Source organism: Acinonyx jubatus, chromosome B1 (genome assembly GCF_027475565.1).
Source record: "Acinonyx jubatus isolate Ajub_Pintada_27869175 chromosome B1, VMU_Ajub_asm_v1.0, whole genome shotgun sequence".
Lineage (NCBI taxonomy): Eukaryota > Metazoa > Chordata > Mammalia > Carnivora > Felidae > Acinonyx > Acinonyx jubatus.
In genome coordinates this window covers 102783336-102802782 of record NC_069382.1, presented here as the reverse complement: position 1 = coordinate 102802782, position 19447 = coordinate 102783336, and the positions used below count along the sequence as shown (strand labels likewise).

Genomic DNA, 19447 nt, shown 5'->3' with positions numbered 1-19447 from the left:
ATACGTATTGGGGGTAGGGCTTGAACTAAGATTTGAAAGCTTTTCTCAACTAAATACTACATTTCATTTTCAGGAACCTATTACTGAATAATTTCATTGTTAATACTAAATGGTGATAACAAGAAGGTGGTTACAGATTCTGGTTTTGGGTATGAATAGCTGTTGAGTTTTGTTCTGTTTCATGGGAGCTTGGCCTGGGACACCTGGGTCATGGGGAGGAGCAAGGAGGAGAGGTTTTCACTAGTGTGTAGCTGAAAACTGTGCAAATTCATTGCTGTGGACAAAGTGCACAGAAGCTAATACTGCCCAGGGGCAGAAATCCCACGTAGCACACACACTGATACATTACAAAACTGCTGCACAAGCCTCTTTCAAGGTCCAAGTGTTACCTTCTTATTATGAAAAGAACAGATTACTGCAAAATGATTCAGGTGGCATAGGAATAAGTGAGGTAGAGAGTGTACATCCAGAGCAATCCTTCCTCCCCTGCCCCCCGGCCACCCCCTGCCAGGAGATGTGTCAAGGGTTTGATCTGACATTCTTTAAAGCACACTCATGTTACTATATTTCCCTCAATTTTAGGATTCACATTTAAAAATTGTAAATCCCTGGGACCTTACACATTTTAAAATTGATACACACAGTTGACAACAGTGGTTATCTTGCTAATATATCATGCCACACAGCTGTTGGAAAGAATAAGGCAGCAGCTCTGTAGGTAGCAACATGGTAGGAGTGCCAGATGTTTTTTTTAATGTTTATTTTATTTATTTTGAGAGAGAGAGAGAAGGGCAGAGAGGGAGGGAGAGAGAGAAAATCCCAAGCAGTCTCTACATTGTAAGTGCAAAACTGGATGCGGGGCTCAAATCCACAAACCGTGAGATCATGACTTGAGCTGAAACCAAGAGTCGAACATTTAACAGACTAAGCCAACCAGGTGCCCCCCAGACACTTTAATTGAAAAAAGAAATGTGAAAAAGAGTCTCTATGCTATACGACCATTTATATATTTATTTTTTTAAAGGATGTGTACTTACATGCTGGTATATGCATTTTTCATTTCTAGAAGGAATCATAAAGAATAGGTAAAGGTCATCTGTAAGGGGGAGGATAGAATGGTAGGAAGAGACCTTTTTTAACTGTATACCCCTTCATATAAGTTTATATTTTACTTATTTAAAATTAATTGATTCATTAAAAAGCAAAATAATGCTATGTATTACCATGGACCCACGAGCATGAAGTCTATATATAAAGTCACATATAGGAAGGATAGATACAAATTCATTATAGCATCTGCCCCTAAAGGGGAGGGAGGAGAGGAATGGCCTGATAAAGGAAATACCCTATATAGCTAGGAAGCTTTAATTCCCACAAAATTATTTTAAGAAAATATCACAAAATATTAATATTTGTTAATGATGGGTAGTAGGTATGTGAGTGTGATATTATTCACTAGTCCTCTTTTAATTTAAATTTGTTCAAAGTATAAAACGTGAAATTAAAAATACATCTCACAGTTACTACTACAGAGCCATCAGAACTTCCTAAAATTAAAAAGACGACAACAGCAAACAGAGAGGCTCTCTGATACAATGTTAGAAAGACTGTAAAGCGGTACACCCATTTTAGAAAATGATGTGGCGGTTTATTTTTCTTTTCTTTTTTTTAAGTTTATTTATTTATTTTGAGAGAGAGAGACAGAGAGAATGCACAAGGGAGGAGCAAAGAGAGAGGGAGAGAGAATCCCAAGCAGGCTCCGTGCCGTCAGTGTGGAGCCTGACTTGGGGACTGAACTCACAAACTGTGAGATCATGACCTGAGCTGAAACCAAGAGTCAGATGCTCAACTGACTGAGCCACCCAGGTGCCCCTGGCAGTTTCTTATAAAATTAAATAAACATGTACCTCATGAGCCAGCAAACTACTTATAGGTATTAATCCAAGAGAAATGACTATATGTCCACAGAAAGACTTGTACGAGAATATTCATGGAATTTTCACTCACAACAGCCAGACACTGGAAACAGCCCAGATGTTCATCATAAAAGACTAGCTAAACAAACTGGTATGCCCATACAGTAAAATACTATTCAGCACTAAAAAAAAGAACACATTACTAATACAGGCAATAGCATGTTTATGGTGCTCTAAACATTAAGCTGCTGGCAGAAGCCTAACACAGAAGAGTGCATACCCTAGAAGTCTGTTTACATGAGCACCTAGAAGAGGCAAAACAAATCTATGGTGGAAAAAAAATCAGAACGATGGTTGCCAAGGAAGAAAGGTTGTTAGGGGAGGCTGGTGGAAGGGGCAGGAGACACTTCTAAGAATGACAGTAATGTTTTTCATCTTCAGAGGGGTTTGAGTTGCACAGATATATCCATTTGTCAAAATTCAGTGAATCGTATTTAAGATATGTGCATTTTACTGTAAATCAATTTTACCTCAAAAGGAAAAACAATCTGTAAGAAAATATTGAACTCTCATTAATGCCATGAATGCTGGAGTATTTAGGGGGAAGTGTACTAATTAATGTCTGCAATTTACTCTGAAATGCATTTAAAAAAGGCGGATTGATGGACAGATGACTCAAAACGTGACAAAGCCAAGAATAGTTAAATATTAATGGTGGAATCTAGGTGGCAGATATATATAGGTGTTCACCATAAAATTCTTTCAAATTTTCTGTACGCTTGAAAATTTTCATAATGAAATGTGAAAATAGCTAAAAAATTATTTCTAGCTATTATTTGAAACACATATCATATTTACACATGGATCTCTTTGCCATTACATATTGGTCTACCTTATCCTTATTAAGCATAGGGATTCAAAGAGGACTTTATAGACATTATATTAAATTTCTGGGTCCATCATATAAGAGACCACACTTAAAATAAGTATAGTAAATACTGAATGTACTTCTTGATTTACAAATATGAGACCATAATGCATGTAATATTGGCTTCCAGGAATAGCCCCTTCTATGCTCCGCTCTAAGCCAGTTCACTCCACTCCCAAAGAGAGGGCAGCATTCTGCCATACTACAAGGAGAATGAGTGGACATCTCAAAGGGCATGAAAGCCAGTGTCCACACGGACGCATTCTCTCTCCCGTTTCCTCCATCCCTGAGGTGATGTAAAGCAGACCCCTCTTCCCCTTCCCCATGCCACCATGCTGCCCATAGCAGCTGGCACGGCCAGACCACGAAAGGGGACAAATCTGTTCTCCTGTGCAGATGGTCTGCCTTTTGCTCAGATGCTGTTAGGTGTTCACTAGATCAGCCAAGCTCAAAGAACCATTAAAGGGAAGCTGAGGGTTCAGTTGGGAAGAGAATCTGGGTGCAGCAAAAGGAATCCAGGGTTCAATGTAGCTGACTGGACTAGTGCAATAGGGTTATGGCCAAAGCTCCAGCCAGAATTAAAGCTTTTCCTAACCTATTTTACTAGCTCTACTATAGTACCTTATGTCTCTGTGTATATGTGGGTATCCACCATTCAGGACATGAAAAGAAGGAATCACAGCAGTGTGGGGGGATGTTTTAATCACAACATCCATTAACTCCATCCTAACATCAGAAATTTAAAATAAACACCCAAATGAATTATATATTGGGTACATCTTTCCAACTCAAGACATACGCTTTCTAACCATACCGACTTTTTAAGCAGGAGTTTATGAACAGCTTGGCCCCATGACTATTAAAGCAGCTTAATAAGACCATGAACCTTGGGCTCTGTTAACTTCCTTCACCAGAACACCTAGATGCCGGGGCTTCGAACTAGGGTATAAGGGCCACATGAGAGGTCTGAGTATATGACATTCCATATTTTCTGAGTATTCACATTGTTACAACAGAGCCACAAGTGATCCAGTCCATTAGTATTTGGTACACAGGTTGCCAAAAAAGATAGCTTATCAGATTTTTGTCTTCCTTAGTGAATTGAATAGTTATTCTATTGAATATTCATCTATTTAGATATTTTTGCACTATATAAATATTCTCCAATTTTCTGTTTATAATACAGAATAAAAAAACAATGATGAAAGAAGGATTTTGAATTGGTAAATTGTTGAATTGCTTTTTTTTTTTTAAGATTTTATTTTAAGGAATCTCTACACCCAACATGGGGCTTGAACTCACAATCCCAGGATCAAGAGTCGCATGTTCCACCAACTGAGCCAGCCAGGCGTTCCTCGAATTACTATTTTCATCATTCTTACCTCATTTGAAGGAACTGTGGCAAAAGGTTTGATGACAGCAGCTAATGGAATCTGAGCTTGCTTGGCCATATCTGACGTGCATGGGAAACAGTAAGTTGTGCAACGAATGTATCGAGGACTAGCATTGCCTGAAAAGGTCAAAGGAACACACTTAAAATTTGCAGAGAAAAAAAATCTGCCCTATAATGTTTAAATATTATCAAGGTAATTCTAGATAACACATTGCCTTATTTATATAACTTTCTTCATGATTTCTAAAAATAAGTAGTATTATGCAATTCTACAACCTATGCTCATATTTATATTTATTGAATGTCTACTAAGTTTTAGACATTGTCTAATTGCTTCCTTGTAGAGCTTATGTTCTTACAGAAGATACAGACAATAACTATAAAACCTAGTAAATGAGTAAATTACATAGGTCATTAGAAAATGATAAATGCTATGAAAAAAGCATATCTGGTTAAGGTGAACTTTGGCGGGAGGCAGATTGCAACTTTAAGTAGTTATAGAGTAGGCCTTATTTAAAAGGTAACATTTGAGTAAAGACTCCAAGGAAGCAAGGGATTTACCCAAGGAGGTGCCTGGGGGCAGGGCTTGTCTGGCCTGATGGAAGACGAGTATCAGGGAGGCCTGTGTGGCCGGCATGGAGCATGTGTTGGGCACAGCAGCTGTTAAGGAGTTCAGAGAAGTAACAAAATTTGTACAGGACTGGTGGTGGAATGGTGGTGGTAGGGACCAGCCTGATAGCAGTAGAGGTACTAACAAATGGCCAGAATCTGCACACATTTTAAAAGTCCACTGATTGTTGATAGGAGTGATGTCTAAGGTGTGTGTGAAGATGGGAGGTGAGATAGAAAGAGATCAGGAATGAGTCCAAAGTTTTTGGGTTGAGGAACCAGAAGCATGAAGTTGCACCAACTGACAGAAGAAAAGCAGGAAGGGAAGGAGTGTGCTAATGGGTATGTAGGCGGAGATCAGGGATCTGGCTTTGGACATGTCCACTTTGGAAACTCTATTAAGCAATCCCACAGTGAAGCTGAGTAAACAACTAGATATGTGAGTCTGGGCACTGGGATGAAGATATACACTTGGGAGTTTTCAGCATATAGATGGTATTTGAAGCCATGAAACTAGGTTAAACCACGAAGGGAATAAGTGTGGCCAGAGAAGAGAGGATGGCCAAGAACTAAGCCCTGGGTCCTCTAACATAAAGAAGCCAGAGAAAAAGGAGAAACCAGTTAAAGGATTGAGAAGGATAAAAACAAGGACTATCTGGTGTCCCAGAGGTGAAGAAAGTACATCAAGGAAAAGCATGATTATCTGTTCATGGTGGTGCTGCTGGATCAATAAAACCACTGGATTTACTTGTCATTTGAAATGACGTGGATGGAGCTACAGAGTATTATGCCAAGCGAAATAAGTCAGAAAGAGAAAGACAAATACCATATGATTTCACCCAAATGTGGAATTTTTTTTAATGTTTATTTACTTTTGAGGCAGAGAGAGATAGGGTGCAAACAGGGGAGGGGCAGGGAGAGAGGGAGACACATAATCTGAAGCAGGCTCCAGGCTCTGAGCTGTCAGCACAGAGCCCGACGTGGGGCTCAGACCCATGAATGCAAGATCATGACTTGAGCCGAAGTCAGATGCTCAACCAACTGAGCCACCCAGGAGCCCCCCCAAATGTGGAATTTAAGAAACAAAACAAATGAGCAAAGGGGAAAAAAAAAGAGAAAGAGGAAAACCAAGAAACAGACTCTTAACTACAGAGAACAAGCTGATGGTTACCAGAGGGGAGGTAGTTGTGGGGATGGGTGAAATAGGTGATGGGCATTCAAGGAGGGCACTCGTTGTGGTGAGCACTAAGTAACCCATAGAATTGTTGAATCACTATATTGTACACCTGAAACTAATATAACACTGTATGTTAACTAACTGGAATTTAAATATAAACTTAAAAAAAAAAAAAAAAGACCACTGGATTTAACAACATGGAAGTTGCTAGAGATCCAGAAGAGAGTTTTGGCAGAATGAGGGTAGGGTGGGAAACCTGACTATAGTGAGCTTGAGAGACTCCTAACTTTTAAGGAGAGGAATTGGCAATAATCCTTCCAAGTTTTGTTGTGTAGGGTAGGAAAGAAAAGAAGGGTAGCTATAAGGGAAACAGGTCATGAAAACATTTTTATTATTTAAGAGGGGAGAGTGTAACACAATGGGATAATCGTGTAAAAAGAGAGATACTGATGGCATAAAAGAAAGAAGGGAGACTTATTGCAGCAATATACTTGAGTACTGCACAGCAAGAGAGGCTGGCTTCTGACTGGAGCACAGATCATTCCTTTTCAGCCAAAACCAGAAAGGCAGAGCACAGGTGCACATTTCAGCAGGGGCTGATATGATGGTGAAAATTCATGGAAGGGTACTCATGATTGTGCAGTTCTCTCACAAAGGAGGTCGTATGAGCAGGTAAAAGAAAGGTTGGGAGAGGAGGAGTTGCAGGTTTCAGGAAGGAGTGTGAAACAGGAGAGTGGAAAAGTGAAAGGACTTGGCAAGTACAGTGTGCCGGGAAGTACATGGTCCTGAGTTTGCATGGTTGACTGGGTACTGTGGCAGGGCTGGGAGCCTTTCCCTGGCCAGGTTTTGTGGCACAGGTGGGCCTGGAATGAGTGAAAGGTTGGACATAAGAAAGCTGAGTTTCTTCTATTTAGCTTTAAACTATTATTGCCAAATTTTACTTTTTAGGACTAGCTAGAAATCTGGATTTTACATAAAATATTCTGATTTTACATAATGGCAATGACTTCAAATAGAAATAAGACAAAATACTGTGCATGACAAATTAACATGAGTGCAGGCTGAATCCAGCTGTTGTTGGTACCATGTTTCTGTTGTCTCTCAGATCCTCTGTAGCAGAGCCCAAAACGGGACTCATAATTATGACAGTAATTGCCAGTATATTAAGCATCATTCTAGGATGGTTACATGTGAACCATTTTAGTCTCACAACTGCCCTATGAGATTGATACCCATTTTACAGAGGAGAAAACTAAGGCATGAGGAGGTTAAGTAACTTGCCAAAGATTAAGGAGTCAGTAAATGACAAAAGTGGTATTAGAACCTATCACAACTCTTTACTATATCCCAAGTAGGTTGCTTCCAGGTTACGAAGGCCTTGAATTCTGGATGAAGAATTAAGATCAATCCTTCTGCCCACAGGCAAAGATGGGACCTTTTCTTTTTTTTTTTTTTTTTAGTGCAGGTAAGGTAATACTTGAAAAAAAAACTAAACTAGCCAGGCAGCTTCTGGAGGCAGGAAAACATTGGAGACAGGTGGGCTGGTCATTACTGTTAAGAGTCCAGATAAATACCAACATGGAGTAAAACAAGAGTTTTGGCAGCAGTAATAAAAGAAAAAGAAATATTAGCAATAAATGTAAATATGATCGAGCCCAAACCCTATTATTTTACACATTTCACATAACTCAAACCAAAAAAAAAAAAAAAAAAAAAAAAACCCAACTTAGAGAAGATCTTCCTCATCACACGATTTTACAGACTGTGAAATTAAGATTTTTGAAAGTGTATTTTAATTTTTCATTGTACTCAATTTTTACTAGCCAAAATTACCACTAACATATTGAAATTGAGTATTTGTTCTTTGAAAAGGTTAGTTCTTCACAGTGCAATATACACACAAACGAGCTCCTAACAGGGACTAAACAAATTTTTGTTTCAGGAAGATAATGTGCACAAAGATAATTTTTAAAAAAGCCACTGAGCATTTGTTTTCATAAATTGGTATGCAAAAGTGGTGCATGAAAGATATGGCTACAGTAGATAATTTTGCAAGTTCAGTAATTAAGATTCAAAACTCTTTGAGATGCTTAATAAAGAGCATTATGGGATAATCTGACTGGAAAACATTCAACAGATTAATCATTCAATAAATATTTATGAAGCTAAGCCCCCTGCTAGAGGCTTAGGGACAGAGCTAATGAAGCCTTTGGTTTCAAAGTCTGGTAGGAGACAGCTTTGTGCAGTGGCAGTATTGTAGCCAAAGAGGTTTATCAGTGATGCGATTATTGCTAATTCAAAGTCTGGTAGGAGAGAGTGATAACAAAAACAGGTAACTGTAATACAGCATAGTAAGTATCATAGAAGAGCAAATTCATTAAGAAGTGGCCCAGGGAGGCAACGAGCCGCCATGTGGATCAGAGGTGACTATACAAAGTATGTGGTACCTGAACAGGGTCTCATAGGATAGGCAGAAGCACAGAATCAAGGGACAAGTTGGGTCTTACATTCGATACCATAGCCAAAGAAACATTATCTACATTTTTTGTAGGCAAAGAAAACAGTGTTTTTTAAGTAGATGCTTTTCTTTATAGGTGCCACTCCTAAATAGTTGTGGAGTTTTGGCAAGTCGCTTAAGCTCCTTGGCCCTTAGTGCCCTCACACCTGTAAAGTGGAAGAGCTGAGCAAATGGAGGCCAAGGTTCCTTCTGCCTCTATATCCTACGTGTGTCTGTGACTTTCTGCACATGTCTGAGATTTGGGCTCTATCCTGAAAAATGCACTAGTAAGTATCGGCTAATAAACCAGGCTGGACAAAGGGTCGTCACAGCAAAGGGGTGTGGCTGGGACCAACTTCAGGGCTCCAAGGCAGGCAGCTGTGTCTCCCCACCGTGGGCAGGGCTACAAGAGACATGATGAAGACCTGCACCTTGCCACCTCACCAGTCCTTCCTTCTCTTCCTAGCCTTCCTCGTACTCTTCCTTACATCTTCCTTATGTCTGTATGATCTCAATTCCATGTCTCGAGATACACCCCAAATAATTGAAAACAGGGACTCAAACACATACATGTACACCAATGTTCACAGCAGACATATGGCTGCTATGGCTATTCACAATAGCAAAATGTCCAACAACAGATGGATGGATAAACATAATGTATTTACATAAAAGTGAATATTATTCAGCCTTAAAAAAGAATGTAATTCTGATACATTCTATACCATGGATGAACCTTGAAAATATTATGCCAAGTGAAATTAGCCAGACACAAAAGGATAAGCATTGTATGATTCCACTTACACGAGGTACCTAGAAGAGGCAAACTCATAGAGACAGTAAATAAAATAAAGGAGACCAGGGGCTGCAGGGAATGTAGGAACGGGGAGTTATTGTTTAACGGGTATAGAGTTTGAGTGTAGGATGATAAAAACACGTTCTGGAAATACATAAATAATGATGTCATCAGGCTGTGTTTTAACTTGCCACAAGCGGTAGAAAAATAATATATTCCTGGAAAGAACAAACCTGTACAAGGGCAGATACATTAAACTGGCGGCACACACAGAGGACATCTAGGTAGGGATAGAGCTCAGCCTTTACTCATTCCAATTCAAAATTGGAAAAACAGAGCACCCATGTTAAAGAACCTAATGAAAAAAAAAAATATCACTGGGGCTAGAATCAGGTATGCTGATTTCTCATGTTCAATCCCCTACTGCTCTACTCATGCTATCTTTGCCATGTTTCTAAGGTAGTAAACAAATTAAGCCAAAGTACAGTATGTACTACTTTGAGCTCATAACTTAAAATAATATTCTTAAATTAGTACATTGAACTGTATCTCACCAGACACTCTTTAGACTTCTATAAGCAGAAAATAGAATTAAGTTGATAATACATTCTCAGAACTTGAGCAATTGATGGCAAAATTGGTCCCCATTATCAGCTATAAAGAGGTTCCCTGTCAATGATAGGATTACTGCAGGGTGTCAGTGTATCTGCTTTTTTAAAATGGTGAAAAATTTTGGGGCGCCTGGCTGGCTCAATCGGTTGAACGTCTGGCTTCGGCTCAGGTCACAGTCTCATGGTCAGTGAGTTCGAGCCCCACATCCACTTTTTTAAAATGGTGAAAACTTTTGGGGTGCCTGGCTGGCTCAGTTGGTTGAGCATCCAACTTTGGCTCAGGTCAAGATCTCATGGTCAGTGAGCTTGAGCCCCGCATGGGGCTCTGTGCTGACAGCTCAGAGCCTGAAGCCTGCTTCAGATTCTGGGTCTCCTCCTCTCTCTGCCCCTCCCCAGCTCATGCTCTGTTTCTGTCTCTCAAAAAATAAATAAACGCTAAAAACTTTTTTTTTAACGGTGAAAAATTTTTAAACCTCAATGAAAAACATTTTTGAAAATAAATACCTTGGTCTTGTATCACACAATCTGTAGTGACCAGGGGAGGGACTTGGCCTCTGGTATTGGTGGCATAAACTTGTCCTCCTCTGGTGGCTCTGTCATTCTCGATCACTTGAATCTGATATGATATCAAGAGCAAGTTAGTTAAGACTCTTCCAAACATTTCCTCTCTCTCCCTCCTTTCCATTAGTCACACACATACAAATAAGTATTTTCTAAATCCTTTCAGTTCAGTTCAGATCAAATTCTCACTGAGAGCCTACCAGGCCTTCAGATCCACCTTTGTTTACTTTCATAATTTTAGAGCAGTAGCTGCTAAATTCTGTTCTGTGATACTCTGAGCTCTGACTTTTCAGAGAACTTTTACTCAATTTGGTCACTGGGACCTTAGATAAGCATTAATATATATAAATATATATATTCTGGTACAAAAAGAAATTGAAAATAGTTTATAAAGAAAATAACTTTTGTAGTTAAAGGAAAATATACAAGGCTAAAATCATTAAATGCAGAATAAATGATTTACAATATAACCTAAAACACCTTTTTACTTTAAGTTCCTCTTGATCCTCAATTTACCATTCAAGTTCTTCCACCCCCACCTTGAGACTGTAAAAAACGAACAACATAGTGTTTCCACATGGAAGTTGCCTATTGTACAGATACGAGAAGACACGAAAGTCCTTAGGTTTTGTCATCTAATTTGGACACATGTCTCTAAAATAAATATTGATGAATAATGTAGAGATAAAAATTTGTCTTTCTGTTGTAGTTGTCTAGGGATGAAAATAATAAGCAAAATCTAGTAATTGGAGTTAAGAAGAAAACAAGAAGGCATCCTAATAATTACCTTCCTCTACCTCTTTATCTTCTCCCTGCCCTCACTTCTTTTCTGACAAGAGACAAGGGGTTAAAAAGTAAAGAGGGAAAAAACAGAAAAATGTGACAAGTGCCCAGACTGTACTACACAGCTTTGGAGGATATATAGTTTTTAATATTCCTAAAGAAACTATTAATATGAAAATTGTCTTCCCCAAACTCTGAAATGTTACCTTCTCCATTTTCCCCTCCCATCTCATCCAATCCAGGCCCTAGCTGGCACTGATATCATTGGTTTTATGGCATATCAAAAATAAATTTAAACTGCCTTAAATCCACACATTTCTGTTTTTCTAATTTCACAGGATTTGAGTTCTTATTAATGATATAGAAAGAATATGCTCCAAACAGAACTACCATAAGAAGAGACCAAAAGCTACCATGGACAGAGACAAGAAGCAACAGAAAAATCAAAACACTATTACATCCTATATTTCCACCCTAAGGTTAACCCGGTTCCTTCAAAATTGGAGTACTTTTTATATAATCAAAATTTATGGTAATCACTTCAACCAATGAAGTGTCAAATATGAAAGCAAATTAAAAGGCATAATAATCTACATATTGAACAGTTTCCAACCTTAAAATAGACTATATTTCCAAAAAAAATTTGTTTTTAAATTAGTTGTCTGCAACTTATAAAGCACAGGCTCCAAAGAAACAATGTCATATGTGGTAATTATATTTCTAAACTAATTCACATCTTGGCTAGAATATTATAAAGGGAGTAAGAAATATTAAAACACTTCTAGTAATTTTGAGGGTGTCTAGGTGGCTAAGTTGGTTAGGCATCTGACTTTGGCTCAGGTCATGATCTCACAGTTTGTGAGTTTGAGCCCTGTGTCAGACTTTGTGCTGACAGCTCAGAGCCTGAAGCCTGCTTTGGATTCTGTGTCTTCATCTCTCTCTGACCTTCTCCTGCTCATGCTGTCTCTCTCTCTCTCTCCTTCAAAAATAAACATTAAAAAAAAATTTTTTTAAAAACCACTTCTAGTAATTTTTAAAAATATACTATAGGTTTTTAATTTTACCTCAAATGCACGTTCTCGAAAAACAGGCCTGGAAATTTCAATAGAGATATTTTACTATGACTTGGTACTTAAAGGATTTTGATTTGATGACAGTGACTTTTGATAATGTCAAAGATAACTCAAAATGTATAGATTTCTTTTCCTTCAGAAGATCTGCCACTAGAGTTACTTTTATACTTATCTTCTATGAATAGAGTATTCTGGGATCACAGAATTGGGAAAGAAAAAAAGAGTGGTTCTCTTGAGATAAATGAACAATAAGGGAGAAGCCAGGTAGGAGATGTGTGCACACTTAAGGCAGGTTGCTCAAAGCAGAATTATGTAAGCTTCAGGGTGGTGAGAAAGAGGGGAATAGGAAGAGCCCCACTTCTCAGTGATCCTCCTGCAGATACAGAAAGGGAGTGAGGAAGAGTTTCAATGGTGATACCAGTGATCTCACTCTCAAAAGGTGGATAATAGCACTACCCAAAAGGATTAGAGTGAGCACTTAGCTCAGGACTAGCATGTAACAGGAATTTAGTAAACATGATTTTACATTTTCTTTCCAGGAGGAAGAGATTATTTAGTCAGTTGAAGCAGGTAACTTTGGGAATAGGAAAATAAACAGGCTCTATCTGATATTGTTATTTCATTACCTTAATGATAAAAATTACACTGGACTGACCTGTATGTATATATTTTAAGGGTCTCAGATGAATCACAGCACTACTGGTTATTATTGCTTTTGTTGTTAACACTCATTCATTCATTCATTCAACAACTGTATGAATGTATATACTATGTACCAGCCTGTGTTCTAGCTGTTGGAGACACAGTAGAGAACAAAACCAAATTCTTGACCTCAGGGAACTAACACTGTATGGAAGACAGACAATAAATAAATATATAAATAAGATGGATCTATGTCAAGTAATAATAAGTACTGTGGATATGGAGTGATATGTACAACAGTATAAGGGACACTGGTGATGAGTAATGAGGACAGGAAGGAAATGAGGAAATGAGCCATGTCCTGTATATATCTAGGCAGAGGAAATATCAAGTGCAAAGATCTTGAGGCAGGAGTACACTTGGTATGCTTAAGGAATAATAAGGAGGCTGGTGTGGTTGAAGCAAAGTGATGGAGAAGAGGGGTAAGAGACCAAGTCAGAGGGGTGGGGTGTGTGTGTGTGTGTGTGTGTGTGTGTGATGAGAGGCATGAGGGAGTCAGAGGTGGCAAATAATGTAGGGTCTCTCGGGTCATTGTAAGAACTTTGGTTTTTAACTGGAGGAGTACTGGAGAGTTTTGTTCTGAGTCACAGCATGATCTGATTCAAAATCTGAATGGATAAACCTGGATGCTGTGTGCAGGCTGGAAGATCAGGGAGATGAGTTATAATAATTGATATGGAAAGATGATAGTGGCTTGAACGAGGATAGGCACATAAGGCAGGGCCAGGACCAGGACCAACAGAATTAGGTAAAGGACAATGTGCAAGAAAGAAAGTACAAAGGATGACTCCTGGATCTGGGGCCTGAGGAACTGGAAGAATGGGATTGGAATCTGGATTTCAAGAAAATACCTTGACTAGGAATATCTGAATCCTCATTTAAAGCCATGTAAATAGATGAGATCACCTACATCAGTGCTTCTTAGTATAACTAAGAATCATCTGGAGAGCTTATTTAAACACAGATTCCAAGGCCCCACCCCTAAAGATTCTGACTCAGTAGGTCTGGGATAGAGCCTAGGAATAGGAATTTCTAGTGAGCTCCCAGCTGATGCTGATGGTGCCATCCTGGGAGCAGCACGCTTTTGAGTGTCAATCTATAGAGTAAATGTCGACAGAGAAAGGGACAGGTCCAATGACGAAGCCTTGGGACACTTCTAATAGTAAGAGGTCAGAGAGACAGGGTGAGACCAACAAAGGAAATAAGAAAGAGCCACCAGGGAGATAAGCAGAGATGTAAATGAGTGGTGGTATCCCAGAAACCAAATGAAAAAAAGTGTTTCAAGGAGGATGGAATGAGCAGATGTGTCAAATTTCCGCTGATATGTTGAGAAAGATGCAATCTGAGAATGGACCATTAGATTTGGTAATGGAAGTCACTGGTGACCTCGACAAGCACCAAGTGTTGGTGGGGCTGTGGTAAAGAGATCTACACTGGTGTAGGTTCAGGAGAAGAAGGGAGGAGATGAACTGAATACAGCAGAATCAATTCTTCTGGAGATTTCTTGCTATAAAAGAACCAATAAATGAGTAGAAACTAGATAGAGAATTTGAGAAAAGCCAAGGGAGGCTTCTTTTATTAATGATGAAGGTATTACAGGATGTTTATATTCTGCTGAAAATGATCTAGACAGTGAAAAATTAAAGCTTACCGTGAAACAAGTATAAATGATGCAGGAAAGAGGAATGTGATGGTTAATTGTATATGTCAGCTTGGCTAGGCACAGGTTTTGGTCAAACACCAATTTAGATTTTGGTTATTTTTGTGATCTACCCACTTATTCTATATTTATTTGAATATAAACTTGAAGTTTTGTGATCAAGTATCTGATCCTATAACATGTTAGAAATTTAGGTTTAATGACTCTTAGTGCCTTAGAAAAAAAATGTTTTAATATATTTAACATTTAATCAGTGGACTCTGAGTAAAGCAAATTACTCTCCATAATGTGAGGACTTCCAATCATTTGAAGTCCTTAAGAGAAAAAGACTGAGGAATCCCAAGAAAGAGGAAATTCTGTCTCTAGATGTCTTTGGACTCGAGCTGCAAAACCAACTCTTTTCTGTGTCTCCAGTCTGCTGGCCTGCCCTTCAGATTTCAGATTTGCTAGTTCCCACAGCTGAGTGGGTAACTTCCTTAAGATAACTCTCTCAATAGAAAGATACATGGATAGATGGATAGACGGATGGATGGATAGATAAAGATATACATACACATCCTGTTGGTAGATAGATAAACAGACACATACATCCTGTTGATTGACTGATTGATTGATTGATTGATAGCTAGAAAAATAGACAGACACATACATCCTGTTGATGATACATAGATAGATAGATAGATAGGTAGATAGATAGATAGATAGATAGATAGATACACACACATACATCCTGTTGGTAGGTAGGTAGGTAGATAGAGATACATACAAATATATCCTGTTGGTTCTGGTTTTTTGCAGAACTCTAATATAGGAGATACTTGCTGAAGAGTTATCCTTGAGAGGCCATAAGGAATCTAGGAGGTGATAGCCTTGGTTGGGAGGAGAAGCTCATTCACAGTAATGGGAGAGGGGGATAAATGGGCACAGATGCAGGGAGACGTGGCAGCGGAGCATGCAGAGGTTCTTTTTGGATTGCTACTATTCTCTCACTGAAATAACAAACAAGATTATCAGTAAAGAGTCAGAAAGGGGAAGGAAGTGTTAGGAGTTTGAAGAGAGAAGAAATGATAGTCACCAGGAAAATGAGTGATGGTCTTCAAACTTGCTACACATTAGAATCAGCAAGAGAGCTTCAAAAAAAAAAAAAAAATCTCCATGTCCAGTCCATATCCCAGTCTAATTAAATCAAGTTAGCAGGGGGCAGCAAGGCACCAGAACTTTTTGTTTAATGTTTACTTATTTATTTTTGAGAGATACAGCAGGGGAGGGGCAGAGAAAAAGAGAGACAGAGAAAGAATCCCAAGCAGGTTCTGCACTGTCATTGCTAAGCCCAATGTGGGGCTCGACCCCACAAACTGTGAGATCATAACCTGAGCCAAAATCAAGAGTCAGACACTTAACCAACTTGAGCCACTTAGGTGCCCCAAGGCATCAATATTTTTATGGCTCCACCATCAATTCTTTTGTGCAGCCAGGTTTTAGAATCACACAACTATAGGTTCACGCTAGTTCAGTGGTCAGAAATTAAAAGTACGGTGTGATTTTTCTCAAGTACCAGGCAGCATCTGGGGTGCAGGCATGGAGTAGGTGGAGAGTTGGTTTACTAACAAATGGGATTTTTCTAGATGAATTCAGTGGAGAAAGAGGGGCAAAGGAGTTGAGAGTAGAGGATATAAGGGACAGACCTATAATCATGGATCAAATAATCTAAGTTGCATAAGATAAGTGAGAAGATGAAGGCGGTATAAGAGAAAAGGTGGTGAGTTATGTCCTGATGCGTGAATCATTATTCAGGTTTGAGTAGTCCTAAAGGGGATGAGCCAAAAATATATGAGGCAGTGGTTGGAAAATAAGATGGTTTCAACTGAGATGTTGAAGTTTCCTGTAATTGGTTATGATAAGATTAACGGTAAGACTATGGATAACTGAGGTGGATGGATGAAAAGAACACTGGGAGCAAAGAAGATCAAGAAATGAAAGTTTCTAAAGATGGATAGTAAAATTGCCAATAATTGTGACAAAAAATAGTACTGGAGAGATTAACAGTGAACCTGGAGCTAAAAACTTCAGAGAACAAAGTGGAATGAGCCAGAGGGTCTATAGATGTTATATAGAAGCAGAGAAACAAGAAGTTAAGATAAAATGATGAATTCAATGTAAATATAGGATATTCCTTTAACTAGAATAATGAAATAATATTAAGCCATAAAAGTAATGGCTGGTAACATAATTATCTATAAAGGCACTAAGAGTCATTAAACCTTAATTTCTAACATGTTATAGGATCAGACACTTTATCACAAATCTTCAAGTTTATATTCAAATAAACATAGAATAAGTGGGTAGACCACAAAAATAACCAAAATCCTCTACCTCTGTGTGCCTTTTTCAAGGACTTTTCAGGTCCTCCCATCAAAAGGCAGTCTTATCTTTCTACTCCTTGACTCTGGGGTGATCCTATGACTTGCTCTGGCTAAGAGAATGCCACAGAAGTGCAATGTTCTAGTTCCAAGCCAAGGAAGGCCTCAAGAGGCCTTGCATATTCCTACTTTCCCTCTCAGATCTCTCCCACAGTCACATGAACAAACCCAGGCTAGCCTGCTTGGTAACACAGTCCAAGCATTCCCAACTAACAAATGGGTCCAAGTACCAGGCACATGAATAACACCATCAGTGGTGGCCCTCCCAAAAGATATGTCCATGTTCTAATCCTTGAAACCTTTGACTATTACCTGTGACATGGTAAAAGAACTGATTAAATTAAGAGTCTTCAAAACAAGCACTTCTCCTGAATTATCTGGGTGGGCCATGAAAGGAATCATGCATAACTTCCTCATGGAGAGGAAGAAAGAGTTTTGAGATGGCAAGAGAAGACACAAAGAAGAGGAGGAGGCGACAAGATGACAGAGGCAGAAATAAAAGTAATGTGGCCATAAGCCAAGAAATGCCTGCAGCCACCAGAAGCTAGATGAGACAAGGAATGGGTTTTCCTATAGAGCCTTTCAAGGGAGCACAGCGCTGCCAACACATTGATTTCAGACTTCTGGCCGCCAGAACCACAAAAGAATAAACTTCTATTGTTTTAAGTCATCCAGTTTGTGTAATTTGGCACAGCAGCCACAGAGAGTTAATATACTATCCTGGGCCATTCAGGTTCCAGCCAACCCTCCAGCTGACCCCAGGTGCACAAGCAAGCTCAGACCAAATCCATCGAACTTGGCCCAGACTAGCAGAACTGCCCAGAGGACCCATGACTCATGAGTATTAATAAATAGTGGCTGTAGGGTACTAAGATTGGTGATGGTTTATTACATAGCAAAAGTTGGCTAATACGGTAGCTCTTTGTACTCTTTGGGCTATCTCTAACTTTTTCTACTCATGTTTATAGAACCACTTCAAAGACCCAAGTTAACTGTATCAATTTCATTATTCTTCCAAAAGGACTATACATGTGGGCTCATTGATACAGACTTGCAGTTTCTCCTGAAGCAGGAGTATACATCCCTGCCCCATTGACCCAGGGCTTTGTTATGACTTGCTTTGGCCAAAGGCACGTGAGTGGTTGTGACATGTACCACATCTAAGCAAAAATTTTAAGAACTCTTGCACCTTTTGGCCAGTTCTCTTTCTTTTCTCCCTTTCTCGTGATAATAACATGTCCCAAACACAGGATGCCCCTTCATGCTGGTTTCTGGAATGATAAGGACACACAGAGCAGCACCTAAAGCCAAACTGCAGCTGCTACAGCCTACAAGTCACCTAAGCAATCAATAAATCTTCATGTTTGGAAGTAAAACTGGGGATTGTGTGTTATGGAGAATAACCTAATAAAAGCTGACTGATACAATTACGAAAGAGTAATCTTCCAAAGAAAATCACTTGGATGGAGAAGAATGAAGTTATAACTCTAATTTTATATAGAACAATTTTCAATAGGCAAAATGTAAAATACCTTGTGCTTTCCCTTCCTATGGGTATCTTACCCTTATTGAAAAGGGTCCTTTATTTATTTAAACTAGCATGTTCATATACTCTACTAATTATTCATTAAATAATCAATAAACACTGCTAATATATGCCAATATAAACATCAATAGTATTGTTAAGTTTATGTGATAACAACAACAACAAAAATCTACACAGGCTTTCTGTGATGGAGATCCCTGATATGCCAGAACCCAGTTTCCCCACCCCCATACATAAAGAAGGAAGCCTCTATGTGACGGGTATTGTGCTTCAACAATAAAGGACAGGATAAATGCTAACAAACTGAAGAGTTTCCGAGACAGTGAATAAAGAATGGTCCTTTGTGAGGGAGATGGTGGGAGTGAGAGAGAGCACTTACTGGGCTGGGGATGGAGTCAGGATCCAGCTTCTTCTGGAGTTGTGGTGGACCAGCCATCTGTGCAGGACCTCCAGGGAAGCCTCCTGGGTAGGAGAGCTGCCCACCTGCCATCTGGGGACCATAGTTGGCTGCTTGGAAAAAATTTAAAAAAGAAATGACTAGAAGAACCCAAAGTCCCAGATGCAGTGTTCACTGACCATATTACACTATTCAGTCAAGCATGCTGCATTTTTTCATCTTATTATATAAAGGCAGACAGTTAAGTGTGAATGTCTATAGGGGAAGAGAGTTAAGTGTGAATGTCTATGGTTCCCCTTTTCTCTACATTTGCCACACTAATCGAAAACTAGCTTTCCTTAAAAGTAAGTGATGGATGCCTAGTAACACAGAGCAAAG

At 39.1% G+C, this 19447-nt stretch overlaps 1 protein-coding gene across 4 annotated transcripts in view; it reads right to left on the bottom strand.

Annotated features, from left to right (window-relative positions):
- SEC24D (SEC24 homolog D, COPII coat complex component) overlaps positions 1–19447 on the bottom strand; it is a 104956-nt gene that overhangs the window by 64483 nt on the left and 21026 nt on the right. For 3 of the 4 annotated variants that reach the window (XM_027063521.2, XM_027063522.2, XM_027063523.2), the window contains exons 6-8: positions 19052–19182; positions 10432–10543; positions 4227–4354 (exon numbers count right to left, since the gene is read on the bottom strand). In XM_027063521.2, coding sequence (XP_026919322.1) covers positions 4227–4354; positions 10432–10543; positions 19052–19182 — 371 coding nt within the window. The remainder of the gene's footprint in view (positions 1–4226; positions 4355–10431; positions 10544–19051; positions 19183–19447) is intronic. The other variant, XM_027063515.2, reaches the window with a different exon arrangement.